The 16,660-nt window shown below is 43.2% G+C and overlaps 1 protein-coding gene across 1 annotated transcript in view; it reads right to left on the bottom strand.

Moving 5' to 3' along the window:
* Window positions 1–2,576: 2,576 nt before the first annotated feature.
* Window positions 2,577–16,660, bottom strand: part of USP54 (ubiquitin specific peptidase 54) — a 115,140-nt gene continuing 101,056 nt past the window's right edge. The window contains exons 20-22 of the mRNA XM_054728697.1: window positions 10,383–10,501; window positions 5,835–5,913; window positions 2,577–3,858 (exon numbers count right to left, since the gene is read on the bottom strand). Of these exons, the coding sequence (XP_054584672.1) occupies window positions 3,299–3,858; window positions 5,835–5,913; window positions 10,383–10,501 (758 nt within the window). The 3' untranslated portion in view covers window positions 2,577–3,298. The remainder of the gene's footprint in view (window positions 3,859–5,834; window positions 5,914–10,382; window positions 10,502–16,660) is intronic.

Raw genomic sequence — 16,660 nt, 5'->3', positions numbered from 1 at the left:
GGACGGGCTCTCATGGAGCTTCCAGTAAGATGGAAAGACGTGATGAAATCTCAGAATCTCCTACCAATAGGAAAACAAGTGTATAACAATTTGGCTACCAGATCTGGGCATTTTGGTTGGTAAGGGACAAGAGAAATAGAGGAGGCATTGCAGGTTCTACAAAGTGATCGTTCACAGTGGTGTTTGAGAGAGAATCTGGCCCTTGTGTTTAGAACCTGGAATTGTTAAGACTGATGGCACAGAGTAAGAATGAATGCAGGTAGGGAAGTTTAGGCTCCAAGGTTAAGAACCAAATAGGTAAGGGAAAGGAAGGGATGACATCAAAAGATATTCCAAGAGTCTACAGATTCACCTGAAAAAAAAACAAACCACCTACCTCTTGATTCATACAGAAATTAGATTTGGAAGGCAGAGGAATAAGTAGAGAATTGGAAATTAGTTCCTCATAAGAAATACCTCATGTGGTGTTTCTGTGCACATACAGAATCCGGGCACAGGTGACTTATGAAACCTAAATAGGGACGGATATTCATGGGAAAGAGGACAGTGGGACAATAACTGATTGGTGCCTGGCTGGCTCAGTGGTTGAGCATCGACCTTTGAACCAGGAGGTCACGGTTCGATTCCCGGTGTGGGCACATGCCTGGGTTGGGGTCTTGGTGAGGGGCATGCAGGAGGCAGCTGATCAATGATTCTCTCACACTGATGTGTTTCTATCTCTCCTTCTCTCTTCCTCTATGAAATAAATAAAAAATATATTTAAAAAAGAACTGATTAGCCGAAACCGGTTTGGCTCAGTGGATAGAGCGTCGGTCTGCGGACTGAAGGGTCCCAGGTTCGATTCCGGTCAAGGGCATGTGCATTGGTTGCGGGCATATCTCCGGTGGGGGGTGTGCAGGAGGCAGCTGGTCGATGTATCTCTCTCTCATCGATGTTTCTAGCTCTCTATCCCTCTCCCTTTCTCTCTGTGAAAAATCAATAAAATATATTTAAAAAAAAAAAAAAAGAACTGATTGACTACTCAATCAATAATTATTAGTAGTGTGTGTCACCAGCAGATGTACTGGATCATGGATAGAGACTAGCACATCCACTAAGATGTATGCATCTTGATGGCACAGGATGCAAGTGGGAGGAGTGAGAAATTCCTGCCCATCCTCCTGCTCAGTACTGATTGTGCTCAGAATCTGTTCATAATGGGTGATAATTAGGTAAGCAGTGGTCCAAAGGTCTCAAAGAGCACCATCCTACCTCTTCTTTTTGTCAAACTCAGTGATCCTGAGGCCTGGGGTAAAAGAGAAGAGGAATACCCAATAGGTATTCTTTGCAAAGGGAGCACACAAAATACCTTTTAGAGGGAGGAAATTTGGGAGTGGGACAGGGATAAAAGTGGACTTCAGGCATGGAAGTGCAATAATTCCACAGGGGAAGGGAGGAACAGCCATGGAAAGAGCAAGGGAGGGAGAGGAGGCACAGCACAAACTTATAGAGGAAGGGCACCAAGATACATAGATCAGGAGTGAATTTGTAAGAGTTCGAATCTCTAGAAAATCTACCTAAGGAGGGAAGGAGAAAGCAAGTAATGTATTTAGTGCCTCTTGGAAAGGGGTAGAAAATATACTGGCGGCAGCAATAACAAGGAAAGTTACTCCATTTTAGGGCACATTGACTCCTACCTTGAATATATATCCTTCAACCCTTAAATTTTTTGGCTCCTCACTTTCACTCATTCAAAAGCCATATATATCCTATATAATGAAAGCCTAATATGCTAAGTGTCTGGTCATCCGTTCAAACAATCAAAGCATAATATGCTAATGATATGCTAAGGCCGCTCAACTGCTCGCTATGATGTGCACTGACCACCAGGGGACAGACAGTTGATTGGTCAACCAGTTGCTATGACGTGCACTGACCACCAGGGGGCAGGTGCTCTGACTGGTAGGTTAGCTTGCTGCTGGGGTCCGGCCCATTGGGACTGAGTGAGATGGGCCAGACACACCCTGGAGCCTTCCCGCAGACCCTCCCTGGCCTCAGTTGTGCACCGGTGGGGTCCCTCGGCCTGGCCTGCGCCCTCTCGCAATCCAGGACCCCTTGGGGGATGTCGGAGAGGGAGTTTCAGCCTGATCCCGCAGGGGGAGCGCCGCTTAGCCAGAAGCCAGGCTCACGGCTGGCAAACGCAGCGGCAGTGGCGAGAGCCTCTCCTGCCTCTGTGGCAGTGCTAAGGATGTCTGACTGTCAGCTTAGGCCCACTCCCCCCAGGGGCTCCCATACTGTGAGAGGGCACAGGCTGGGTTGAGGGACCCCCCCCCCAACCCCAAGTGCACGAATTTTGTGCACTGGGCCTCTAGTATATATGTATATATATGTGTGTGTGTGTGTGTGTGTGTGTGTGTGTGTGTGTGAGAGAGAGAGAGAGAGGGAGAGAGAGAGAGAGAGAGAGAGAGAGAGAGAGAGAGAGAGAGAGAGAGAGAATTGGTATTTATTGCTTATCCAGGCCAGCCCACACCAATATAAAAGAACAAGAGCATAAAAAAGAGCTTAAAAAGACAATTAAATGACAAGGAATTAAATAGAACTATATTATAGATTTATTAATGAAAAATACTTTACAAAAACAGTATGTTTGGCCCTAAAATAGGTCAGCTGACTCTGAGGGTTTACAATGGGGGCTGAGCAAGTGGCAGTAATGGCTCTGCTGCTGAGACAAGAGGGTATATTAGTGTGCCCAACTCCATCTGTTCAGAGGGCAAATGTTGGCAGTTCCGCATTCTAGGCCTAAGGTTTGGGAGCACAGGGAAGGCTGACAGTCTATAACACTTGGGTAGATGGGCTGCCCTGTGGTCAGGACAATGACCACAAGGCTTCATGTCCCTTCAAGGGGGGATGGGGAAGACAGGTAATATGGATAAGTAGATAAAATGAAGGGTAGAATTTGGTAATATAGTAGAGGAACAGAGGATGAGGGCTCAGATACAGGTATGGGCATAAAGTATCCAGGACTAAAGTGATGACCTAAGGAATGGCTAGTGTCCAGAGTAATATGGATTCATTTTTAAAGTGGCTCAAATAAAGCCCTAAATAGCAGCTGCTTCCTTTTGCTAGGTGAATGGAAATTAGAATTTCAAATATTCCTTCTCAAAGAGCCATATCACATTAGAGATTCCTGGCACCCTTAGGAGAAACTGCCAACTCTATGATGAGATGAGATTAGCACAACCCTGGCAGGGATGTAGGGTATGAACTCTGCCACGTTTCAAAAGAAAGCTGTGACTCTAGGAAAGGAAAGGGGTGACCTTTACCACCTGCTGTGCTGCAGGGCTCTAGCCCTGATCTGCTCTCTTCTAGGGGCATCTGCTAGAACATACAGAAACTCCTGTCCCCCTGTCCTCCTGTGCCCAGATTGTGGGGTATAACTGTTTTGCCTCCAGTCATCATCTGGGGGCATATCTACTCTCCGAGGACCAGGGGATCGAGACCCTGGAACAGGACCCAAATTCCAAGCTGACCTCAGGGGAACATGAAGACTGCTTAATGGTGGGGACACAGTGTGAACAATGGGAGCAGGGGAGGATGAATGGAAAAGATCTCCCCATGACTGAGCATGAGGAACATGATGACCCTGGTGTCTTTCAGGTAGTGTGGCAGAGTGGGTTAGCTGAGGCTTGTATCCTGGAGTAGTCAGGAATCTAGCCCCAATATGCTGGTTGGCCTCTGACCACAGTCCCCAAGAGGCATCTGTTCTGTTACGATGGGGGAGACTCCGGTAGTTCAAAGTTGTTCCTGTGTACTTGACCCCTTGGGAAGTTTCACCCCTGTCACACATAGCCAGAAACGGCTGGACACTCCTTGAAGTTCCTGGGAAGAGAAAAGAACCAAAGATTGAGCATTTTCAGTAAACCATTCTCCTTCCCAGAGGACCATTCCTGGCTGTTCCTCCCAACTCTCCACCCCTCTAAGAGCATACACACAAGGGAAGGAGGAGCCTACCTTTGCTTTTAATTTCATTTTTAATTACATCAAAATCAAGTCTCTTACCTTCAACCTTGGCAGATAAAGTAGTCTCCTGGATGCTGCCATACCTCATTCAACTACACACACACACACACACACACACACACACACACACACACACACACACGAATGTCTCCCTAATATTGCAAATGTATACTCTCATTGTGACAGCTCTACTCCTAGAGCCACCACTCCAAAACATCACTCATTTTCTTAACATGGTACCTTCACTCCAGTTAAGCTGTCTCTGCTACATTCTTGCACATTCTGAGATCTCTGCTTTTGTTCTCACCTCCCACATATGCAATGTGAAATGTCTTTTCTACATATTAATTCTCCCTTTATGTAAAATAAACAAAATAACTAACTTCAAAAATCACTTCTAAAAAATACTTCCCATTCTTCCATTTTATATCCCATCAACATCTGTACTATATTGTCATATGATGTATGTATGCATATTTTGATTTAAACACTGAGCTTTTTAAGAGTAGAGGGCTGCCTTCTTTCTCCTCTGAATTCACTGTAGCATTTGGTGCAGGACAGGCGGCAATAAACGCTGACTGTATGATCAGACGCCCCTAACAATTGTGAAAGGAAGCTGGCTAGCTGGCTGCTCCACAGAGTAATAGAAAGTCCATCTATCCAGAAGGCCTGCTTATCCAAATCTTGCTAAAATGTGGACACAGTCCTAGCTGGTTTGGCTCAGTGGATAGAATGCTGGACCATGGACTGAAGGGTCCTGGGTTCGATTCCAGACAAGGGCATGTATCTCGGTTGCAGGCTCGGACCCCAGCCCTGGTCAGGCTGTGTAGGAGGCAACCAATTGATGTGTCTCTCTCACATGGATGTGTTTTTTTTCTCTCTCTCTCTAAAAAATGAATGGAAAAATATCCTTGGGTGAGGATTAACAACAACAACAACAACAAAAATGTGGACACAAATATCAACAATATTACTCTATCTTCTGTTCTAGAACCACAACCACCCCCTGCCCTAAGGCATTTATATCCATAATCCAACATTCCTCAACCTTAGAACTACTGATATTTGGAGCTGATAATTCTTTGGGGGATAAAGGAGTGCAGGGGAACTGCCCTGTGCATTGTAGGATGTTTAGCAACATCCCTGGCCTCTACCAATTAGATGCTAGTATCACTTCCCCTTTCCCATGAGAATCAGTGCCTTAAACTGTAGATTCAGCCCATGAAGAGGAAAGGAAGCAAATCTCACTATGTACTAGTAGGAAACCAGATGGATGCTGCCCACCTTCCCTAAGATTGTTTGGATCTGTATGTGGCATGGGTATTCCATGTACAGGGTCTTCCCAAGTCTCCCATTCACTCCTTATCCTCCTAAACCATCCTTCAACTGATACTTAGGGATAGAAGGAGAGAAAACGAATAGAGATGATTCTTTGTGTTTGTTTTTTGTTGTTTGTTTGTTTTGTTTTGGGGGGGGGGCGGGAGGGATGCTAAAGACTGGGTATTAACTACACTGGGTTACTTAAAAGCTTATTCTATCAGGACTGAAGCAGTTCATTTTCATGGGTAGTTAGATTCTGGGAACTCTGGTTTAGACCCTTAGTCTAAGAACCATGTTGCCTAAGAAATGAGTCAATCACAATTCATCTAGCTCAATGCTTCATCTTAAAACAATAATTCATATCCTTTACAACCCCACCTTGGGACACACACACACACACACACACACACACACACACACACACACCCCTACCTATAGTTGGGCTAGTTTGAACCTTTAGGTTCCTGGAAAGGTACCATATTCTGGCACATAATATTAGACTTGGGGAGAGTTACCTGGGGGTCTATGGGGCTCCCCTGCTATGCTGGGCATCAAGACTTCTGGGGACAGGAGCTGTGGTTGGGGTGGGTAGAGCTGGGGACCAAGGAGAAACACAGGAGGGTCATGAGTGACAGGGAGGGAAGAGGAGCTGGAACAACGGTGCCCGGTTTCCAAAGCCTTTTTCCTTGCGTTTGATGAATCCTTATAATGAGACGACAAAAAACACAGAGATGAGAATTAACACATAGCAGGATATGGTTAGGTAAACACAGTGAGGCAATGAGGGGGAGATGGAGGGAACTAAAGTGCAAACATGCCTTGTTCTGGAAAGAACTCAATTTACTCAGTCACTCTTCCTGTTAGTCTTGTTAGAAACTCCTGATCACTATAAACTGGAGACACCAAACTGTAGATCCTCTTCTCTTAACTTGTCTTCTTCATAGCCTTCACCTTCCCAACCCTACCATCTACGTCTTTAGCAAACTCCTTAATGCTAACAGTAGAATTAGAGAGAGAGAGAGAAATAGAAATTTAAAAATAAAGAATGAGAGAGAAATTACGAAAGCCTGAGAGATTCAAAAAGAAAATTCTATATTTTCTCTAAATATTGGAAACCAAAATATATATCCATAAGTGTACAATCAAGAACTCTACTACTAGATTTTCTTTCCTCTCACTGCTACATTCCACAATCTCTTTGTTTGCCTGTCACGTTTGCACCCACTTATGTTTACCAGTATACCATGCTTTATACTCCATTAGTCACTTATTTTTGTGGCAAAATCTCAGAATTTTCCCCTTTAACATGTGAAACACTAATATGTACACAGTGAACCAACATTCTTCCAAACTCCTCCTCCAGGTACTATATTTTTTAAAGCCATCCATACTCAGATGTTGACATTGCCCTTAATTTTGCACTTTTTATCCACAATTCCATTAGTTGCCTTTGCCAAGTACTGTTATTTCTACCAATAGGTTTCATATTTCAACTTAACTGGGCCCTAGAGACAACATCTGAACTGATCTTCCTATCTCCACTATAGCCCCATACCTCATTACCGTGGCCTGCAAGTTCCTATGTGATATGGCAATGCCAATCTTTCTCATTTATCTCCAACACCATTCCCGCACCTTTTACACTCTAACCTTCTTAATGTTCCTCAAACATGCCACGCTTATTTCACTTTAGGCCCTTAATACTTACTGCTTCTGTTACCTGGAATGCTCTTCCCATGGCTCACACCTTCAAATCACTGAGGCTTCTGATCAAATATTACTTCCTTAGAGCCGATTTCCCTCTCTACTCTATCAAAAATAACCCTGAGGCCCTGGCTGGTTTGGCTCAGTGGATAGAGCATTGGCCTGCGGACTGAAGGGTCCCAGGTTCAATTCCATTCAGGGGCACATGCCCAGGTTGCGGGCTTGATCCTCAGTGGGGGAAATGCAGGAGGCAACAGATCAATGATTCTCTCTCGTCATTGATGTTTCTATTTCTCTCTCCCTCTCCCTTCTTCTCTAAAATCAATAAAAAATATATTAAAAAAAAATAACCCTGAGAATAACCAGTTACCTCCTTATTCCTTTTTTCCTTTTGCTTTATTTTATTCTTCTTTATCATACATTGTCTAGGATTAACTTGTTTATTGTCTTTCTCTCCTAGCAGAATACATTTCTTTTTACTCCAGTATCCCCAGCACCTGGAATATTATATGCACTTTATAAAAATTAAATAAAATAATCTATATGCCAGTATATCTTATTTCCTTTACTAGATTGCAAGCTATTCAAGGACAGAATTTGTGTTGTTTTATCAATATGCTCACAGCATCTACCATAGCATGGCACATAGGCATTTACCATAGCCTAAGGACCAGCTCCTCTTAGCATGTGACACAAACAACTATTCCTTTCTTCAGGACAGATGAAAGTGACACCACACTTCCCCGTTTTCCCTCTATCTCTTTGGTCCCTTTTGCCAAGTCCCCTTTTTGAGTTCTTCAGAACTACCTTGAATCTGATACTCTTCAGAGATATATCCTGGTCTTCTCGTTAACAATATTCTTTTCCTCTTTTCAATGGCTATGATGCACAAATCTCAACTTCAAGCCTATATGTCTCACATCCTAAGGCCTACCATATATCTCCACTCAAGCTTAATATAGGATGGGCAAAAGCAGGCTTACAGTTATGACTACACAAAACACAGAGTTTGTTCTTGTATTATTTATTAATTCCCATATGAACTGTAAACCTACTTTTGCCCCACCCTATATATCCAAAATTGTATAATTCTCTTCCCTCAAATATATTCTTACTTCTCTTCCCTCAAATATATCATTATCGATCAACTCATAATTTCTGGCTATGATCTTTGATTCTCCTTTCCCCATATCCAGGCAGGCAGGCACCAACCCACTGATTTTTGCTTCCTAATTGGCTCTCCAGTATGTCCACTTCTCTCTATCTTCCCAAACTCCTTACTGTGGTTCATGATATAACCCTTGTTTATATTCTTTCCAGTCTCACTTGTCAACACTCTCCATCCTTCCCTTGTCAGACTCTAATTTTGCTTCTTTTAATTCAGGTCCCTTTATCTGTTATATATATACTAGAAGCCCAGTGCACGAAATTAGTGCACAGGGGACCTGGGAGGGGGGGCAGGGGGAGCTCAGCACGGCCTGTGCCCTCTCGCAATCTGGGACCTCTCGGAGGATGTCGAACATCCCTCTCACAATCCGGGACGCTGCATGCACCAGTGACCATACTTTTCATACAGGTGAAAGGCATCTTGCTGTTGTATGGGCAGCTACATATTTTGCCCTGATTATAAAAAACAGTACATAACATGATCCTTCTGAGGCAGTAGTACCATTTTCCCCACCTTATGGGTGGAAAAACTGAAGCAGAGAGAAGTTAAGTAATTGGCTTTGTCACACAGTTTTAAGTGTCAGAATCAGGGCTGACCACAAATGTGCAAGCCAGAGTCCATGCATGTCATCACTGCATCATCCTGTTTTTCAGTGTTAGAGTAGCCTTGCCAGGTTTTAATTTTTAAATCTAAGAGACTGTTCTCAATATATAGGGTAGGGTCCCTAGGCCTGGTGGCGATCAGGACCAATCTGTGGGGCAACTGGCGGGGCAATTGGGGGGCCCCCCGCTGGCACCCAACTTGGCTGGCGGCCTGGCGCCATCTGCTCACAGGCCCCAGTTTCATTCATTCTTTCTATTTTTATACCACATATTTAAAACCTGTCTCTAAATTTTTATTGAACTAATCTGGTGAATAAGGTTCAATGCACTGGTGCTTTGCATCTTGACCTCTATTGTAATGAAAACTCAACTTGCTTTGGGCAATTGTGTGAACTTCTCAAAAGGCACAATTTATAAACCCAGGCACTGAAGCTATTTGAGTTTGTGATCTCTGTTGATATGGGTGTCCCTGTCCCTTTCACCTACAGATTACCGCATTAATTATGTAAGGAAGGCCTCAGGCCCAGTTGGCGTGGCTCAGTGGTTCAGCATCGACCTATGAACCAGGAGGTCATGGTTCAATCCCCAGTCAGGTCACATACAAGAATCAACCAATGAATGCATAAATAAGTGGAATGACAAATTGATCTTTCTCTCTCTCTCTTATCAATAAATAACAAATTAAAAAAAGAAAGGCCTCAGAAGGAGGATTTTAAAATCATTTTTCTTTTATTGCTAATGCAAATGCTTCATTTCAACTTGAAAGCACACTGGACTTCACTCAATCATGTACTGAGATGGAGAGGAAAAGGCAAAACAATATTCCATCCCATCTCTTCCTTTGATCAGTGCAATGGGTTCTGACCCAAATCAGCAGCCATTGCTTCTTAGAGACCTCTCTCAAGCTACTAGGACTCTTCTCACGCTGGGAAACCCTATAACACACCTGGCAGAACTGCTACAGGGAATGGACATTCCCCTGGACTCCAATTAAATGTGTGTCAATAAAATAATGATTATGTGTCCTAATTTTTGCTGAGTGCACATAGCTTTCCCCCAAATTACAACCTTCAGTTTCTTCTTCCCTTTCACTTACACCATATTTTATCTAGCAAGAGAAAGAGGTGCTCTGAATAGATAGACACAAAACTGTGAGAAGGGACTGGGACCTCCTCCCTCTCTAAGACAACAGTGCCGTTGAGATTACATGAGATGCAGCAAAAATTCTCTGCACTGTGTTTATCCCCATACTCCCTGCTGGGGCCTCAGCAAGGAGTAGCCTTCAAATACACAGACACACATAGATAAACACATAAAACCAGACCTATGGTTTTCCCACAGACCCTGTCCCCAGGGATTTGGGAGAGAATAAGGTAAGAGTCACTAGTAGAGACCTGAATTAGATGTATTTGAAAGGTAGTGCCCAAGTGGCAATCTCCTCTCACTCAAAAGAAGCTCGATCATAGACCTGGTTTTCATCTAATAGCTCCACGTTACCATGCCCCTGCCTTACCACCAAGCCAACCGCTCATATCGCCACAATTTCTTCCCCAACACCACACCCCATGCCCAGCACCTGAGACTGCTACCTGAGAAGCAGGCACTGTGCTGGCTTCATGGAGACTCTGCTCCATTTCTGCTGTTGGGGTCTTTGAGAGACCAAGGCCAGGGGCTGAGTGCAACCTCCTTCCCATGTCATCTGCAGAGCCTGAGGAGGGAAAGGTAAATACAAGTTGAAGCCATCCCTTTTCTTAGAGCCTAAACTCTGAGCCTCACAGCACAACATTCAGGAATTGTTTCATTAAATAACAAATATGCATCCCTAAATCTAATTGAGGGTATGAGGGTATACTCCTGGAATGTAGAAACAGGAGTTTCAGAATATGGGTAGTTTCGTATAGGCCACAAGACGGTCTCAGAGCACAGGCCTTGAAGAACCTTGTAGAGAAGGGGCTCTGTGGAGAGATAGCTGAATGTCCCCATCTTGCCTCATTTCATTTTTGTAAACACATTAACTTTGCTCTGTCAGACTTGGCCCCAAGACTTATAATACATACAAAGGAAATTTTCAGACACAGTGATTCTCTAGAGCAGTGGTTCTCAACCTTCCTAATGCCGCGACCCTTTAATACAGTTCCTCATGTTGTGGTGACCCCCAACCATAAAATTATTTTCGTTGCTACTTCATAACTGTAATTTTGCTCCTGTTATGAATCGTAATGTACATATCTGTGTTTTCCGATGGTCTTAGGCGACCCTGCTAGCGGTTCTCAATCTGTGGGTCGCAACCCACAGGTTGAGAACTGCTGCTGTAGAGCCTAAGACCACCGGAAAACATAGATATTTACATTACAATTCATAACAGTAGCAAAATTACAGTTATGAAGTAGCAACGAAAATAATTTTATGGTTGGGGGTCACCACAACATGAGGAACTGTATTAAAGGGTCGCGGCATTAGGAAGTTTGAGAACCACTGCCCTAGAGCATCTGTGATGACAAAGAAACTGTCTATAGTCTAGTTAGAAATTGAAATGATCGAGTAATCATCTATCAAACCTCCTCATTTTACATTATGGGAAAATAAGTTCCATGATCTGACAGGTAGTAAGTACTTTAACCAGTATTAAAATTCAAGTCTTCCAATTTTTGCTTCCTAATATTATAAATAGGAGCTCTTCAGTAACATTTTGTATGTGTAATGCTCTTTTATTTCCATTAGCTTCTCTCAATCACTTAAATTCTTTTTAAAAAATATATATTTTTATTGATTTCAGAGAAAAAGGGAGAGGGAGAGAGAGAGAGAGAGAGAAACATCAATGATCAGAGAGAATCACTGATTGGCTGCCTCCTGCACTCCCCACACTAGGGATCAAGCCTGTAACCTGGGCATGTGACCTGACCAGGTATCCAACCATGACCTTCTGGTTCATAGGTTGAAGCTCAACCCCTGAGCTATGCCAGCTGGGCTCAATCACTTAAATTCTAAACAATCACTAAATGCTTACCTCTTCCTCAAAATCCTGCTAGACTGTTAAGAACTGCTACAAACTGGTTATGTGACTCCCAAGGGGCTTGCCCCAATATAACTAAATAAGCCTTCCATTCTGAAGATGCACATGCCCTTGACCTGTATTTGATATATCTATGCCTACCGCCAATTCCTGTCTTGATTTGGTATTTTGATTCTATATGTTATCAGGCTGACGCATGATATTGCTGATATTAAGCTAGAAGACCAGTTATTTTTTAATGTTTCCTGGAGCTTAAATGTAGTTGTTCTAAAACCACCTCAGATTCATCTAGGAGCTTTAAAAAATACAGCTTCATGTACCTCTCCACAGACCTAATGAATTGGCATCTTTGTGGTTAGAGCATAGAAACATATACTTATTTATTTTAAATATGTTTTTATTGATTTGAGAGAAAGAGAGAAAGGGAGGAGAGAGATAGAGAGAAATATTGATGAGAGAGAAACATCAACCGGCTGCATCCTGCATGCCCCCTACTGGGGATTGAGCCCGCAACCTTGGCATCCGCCCCAACTTGGGAGGGATTTTCATGAAAAAAAAAAAAAAACACAAACAACCACCTGTAATATTATCCCCCCAAAAAAACACTATATGTAGATCTACATAAGATTTTATAAAAAGTAAATAAAAAAATATGCACATTATATTATTACCTGGCAAGGTGGGAATAAAAGGTAGGGATTAATGTGAGGGGAGGAGAGAGAAACAGTAAAATTATCCATAATAAAAACAGCATGTGTGCTATGATCCCATTTATATAAAATTATTTCTGTTTTTTTAAAAGCTACTCCTCAGGTGACTATGATGGGCAGTCAGATTTAAGAATTACAGCTGTGATGATTAGAATCTGGTGCTCCTCTAGTCAAGTCAAACATGATTCCCTAGACAAGGAGGTGGCTATTGAAACTTCCTGAAGCAGCGGTCGCCAACCCGTGGTCCGCGGACCATTGGTGGTCCATGAAGTCTGAAAGGTTGGCGACCGCTGCCCTGAAAGGAGTAGACTCTGATTCCTTTAAAGATATTTAAGCAGAGGTGGAGGTGGCCATCTGTTAAGAGTACTGTTGAGGGATTTCTGGATTTGATAGATGGTGAGATGATGTCTACTACTGATAAAGAATAACAAGAAAGACTACCAGATATTATGTACTTCCTGATATAAGAAGTTCAAAGTACTACCTATGAAACATTTTTTTAAATAATGGAACCTGATTTTAATCAAGCCTCTAGCCCTAAGTACCAGGTTGTAGGAAAAACAGGGGCTAGAAGAACATGTTTAGAAAATTTAAAAAAACTCTACTAGAATATAATCAATAAAATCTAGAATGAGGAGGAGAAATGATGAAATTTCTTTAACAAATAAATGGGGGTAAAAGCGAAAGGAATCTTACAGGTCTAAAAAAAAAAAAAAAACCCTTGAAGCAAATCAGCAAAATGCAATGTGAGAATCTTGTTTGGATTCTGATTTGAAGTAAACCAACTGTGAAAAGACATCAAAGGGACAACTGAAAAAATATGAATACTGGTAACTGCATTATATTAAGAAATTATTGTTACTTTTACGTGTAATGTTATAGTTTTGCCTTTTAAAATAGTCTTTTAACAGGAGAAACCAAGATGGCGGCATAGGTAAACACCTAAATTGCTGCCTCGCACAACAATTTCAAAACTACAACTAAAAGACAAAACAGACATCATCCAGAACCACAGGAAGGCTGGCTGAGTGGAAATTCTACAAATAGAAGGAAAGAGAAAAGCACACTGAGACTCAGAGGAGCTGCAGCAGGCAGAGGTACTGAGACGCGTGCGCGGAGAGGACTGGCAACTGAGTGTGCAGCTGGCTTTCTCAAGCAGGAGGGAGACAAAAGCTCCCGACTGCGCTGATCTCCAGTTCCGGGCGAGACTCTGGGGATCCAGACTCATACGGGGTGAAACTGGACTGTTAGGAAAGAGAAAAGCACACTGAGACTCAGAAGAACTGAGGAAGGCAGAGGTACTGATGCATGTGCGGAGAGGACTGGCAACTGAGTGCGCGGCTGGCTTTCTCAAGCGGGAGGGAGACAAAAGCTCCCAACTGCACTGAACTCCAGTTCCGGGCGAGACTCTGGGGACCCAGACTCATTCCGGGAGAAACTGGACTGTCTGGCAGTGGGCAAAACTCAAAGGCGACTTTCTCTCTGAGGTGCTTGCAGCGATTACCACGGGACACTGAGACACAGGAGCCTAGTAGGGCAGGGCTGACGGGAAACAAATGCTGTCTGCTCCGCCCTGAGACTCCGCCCCATTCAAGCTGAGCACAGAGACTTTTGCAAGTCTTCTCCCATAAGGGTGTCTCCAGCACAGAAGTTCTCCCAGCGTAGACACAGCTGATCCTCACAGCCAATTGGCCTGGAGTTAATTCCTCCCAGTGATACCAACAACAATCAAGGCTTAACTACAACAAGACTGTGCACACAGCCCACAAAGGGGTGCACCAAGAGTGTCCACCTCAGGTAACTGGGGAGGCTGAGCCACTGGGCCCTATAGGACACCTAGCACACAAAGCCACTCTATCAACTCAGGGAAGCAGCCAAAATGTGGAGACAAAGAAACAGATCACAAATGAAAGAAATGGAGGAAAGCAAACGACTGGATATAGAGTTCAAAACCATGGTTATAAGGTTTTTCAAGAATTTTCTAGAAAAGGCCGATAAATTTAGCGAGACCCTTGAGGATATGAAAAAGAACCAACTAGAAATTAAACATACACTGACGGAAATAAAAAATATTATACAGAGATCTAACAGCAGACTAGAGGATAGCAAGAATCAAGTCAAAGATATGAAATACAAACAAGCAAAAAACACTCAACCGGAAAAGCAAAAAGAAAAAAGAATCCAAAAATATGAAGATAGTGTAAGAAGCCTCTGGGACAACATCAAGCATACCAACATCAGAATTATGGGGGTGCCAGAAGAAGAGAGAGAGCAAGATACTGAAAACCATTAGAAGAAATAATGACCAAAAACTTCCCCCACCTGGTGAAAGAAATAGACTTACAAGTCCAGGAAGCGCAGAGAACCCCAAACAAAAGGAATCCAAAGAGGACCACACCAAGACACATCATAATTAAAATGCCAAGAGCAAAAGACAAAGAGAGAATATTAAAAGCAGCAAGAGAAAAACAGTTAGTTACCTACAAGGGAACACCCATACGACTGTCAGCAGATTTCTCAACAGAAACTATGCAGGCCAGATGGGAGTGGCAAGAAATATTCAAAGTAATGAATAGCAAGAACCTACAACCAAGATTATTCTACCCAGCAAAGCTATCATTCAGAATTGAAGGGCAGATAAAGAGCTTCACAGATAATAAAAAGCTAAAGGAGTTCATCACCACCAAACCAGTATTATATGAAATGCTGAAAGGTATTCTGTAAGAAGAGGAGGAAGAAGAAAAAGGTAAAGATAAAAATTATGAACAACAAATACATATCTATCAACAAGTGAATCTAAAAATCAGGTGAATAAAAAAATCGGATGAACAGAATAAACTGGTGAATATAATAGAATCAGGGACATAGAAAGGGAGTGGACTGACAATTCTCATGGGGAAAGGGGTGTGGGAGTGCAGGAAGAGACTGGACAAAAATCGTATACCTATGGATGAGGACAGTGGGGGGGGGGGGCGGATAAGGGCAGAGGGTAGGGTGGGAACCGGGTGGAGGGGAGCTATGGGGGAAAAAAGAGGAACAATTGTAATAATCTGAACAATAAAGATTTATTAAATTTAAAAAAATAAAAATAAAAGCTGAAACTTACAATAAATAAATAAAACAGTCTTTTGGACTGAAGGGTCCCAGGTTCAATTCCAGTCAAGGGCATGTACCTTGGTTGCGGGCACATCCCCAGTAGGAAGTGTGTAGGAGGCAGCTGAATTGATGTTTCTAACTCTCTATCCCTCTCCCTCTCCATTCCTCTCTGTAAAAAATCAATAAAAAATATTTTTTAAAAATAATAAAATAGTCTATTTCTTTGAGATAGATTCTAAACTATCTATAATAATAAAATCTATAATAATAAAAGCGTAATATGCTAATTAGACCGGACAGCTGAATGACCTTCCTGACGTCCTTCCGGACGTCCTTCTGGACAAAGCCGGAGCTGCGAGGGCCGAGCCCCTTGCACGAATTTCGTGCATCAGGCCTCTAGTCTGTAACAATAAAAGCATAATATGCTAATTAGACCAGATGTCCTTCCAGACCACCTTCCAAACGAAGTCAGGGCTGCAGCTATGGGATCAAGGCAGCTGCTGTGGCTGCGAGGGAGGGATCCTGGCAGCCATCGTGGCTGTGAAGGCCTACTCTTGCACGAATTTTGTGAATCAGGCCTCTAGTTTATAGATGAAATGTCTGGGGATTTGCTTTAAAATAATCCAGTGGGAAAGGGGAAGGGGAAGGTGCTATAGCTAAATCAATTATTGGCCATCCTATATAATAAAAGCCTAATCTGCTAAGAGTCTGGTCGTCCATTCAACCAATCAAAGCATATTATGCTAATGATATGCTAAGGTCGCTCAACTGCTCACTATAATGTGCACTGACCACCAGGGGGTAGACAGTCGACCGGTCAATCAGTCACTATGATGTTCACTGACCACCAGGGGCAGACGCTCCAATCGGTAGGTTAGCTTGCTGCTGGGGTCGAGCTGATTGGGACTGAGCAAGATGAGCCGGACATGCCCTGGAACCCTCCATGGCCCCTCCCCGGCTGGCCAACCTCCCGCGTCCCTTCCTGGCCCTAATCGTGCACCAGTGGGGTCCCTTGGCCTGGCCTGCGCCCTCTCGCAACCCAGAACCC

The sequence above is a fragment of the Eptesicus fuscus genome, chromosome 17 (assembly GCF_027574615.1).
Source record: "Eptesicus fuscus isolate TK198812 chromosome 17, DD_ASM_mEF_20220401, whole genome shotgun sequence".
Taxonomy (NCBI): Eukaryota; Metazoa; Chordata; class Mammalia; order Chiroptera; family Vespertilionidae; genus Eptesicus; species Eptesicus fuscus.
Note: the sequence above shows the minus strand (reverse complement) of the source record. Positions and strands in the feature narration are given on the sequence as shown.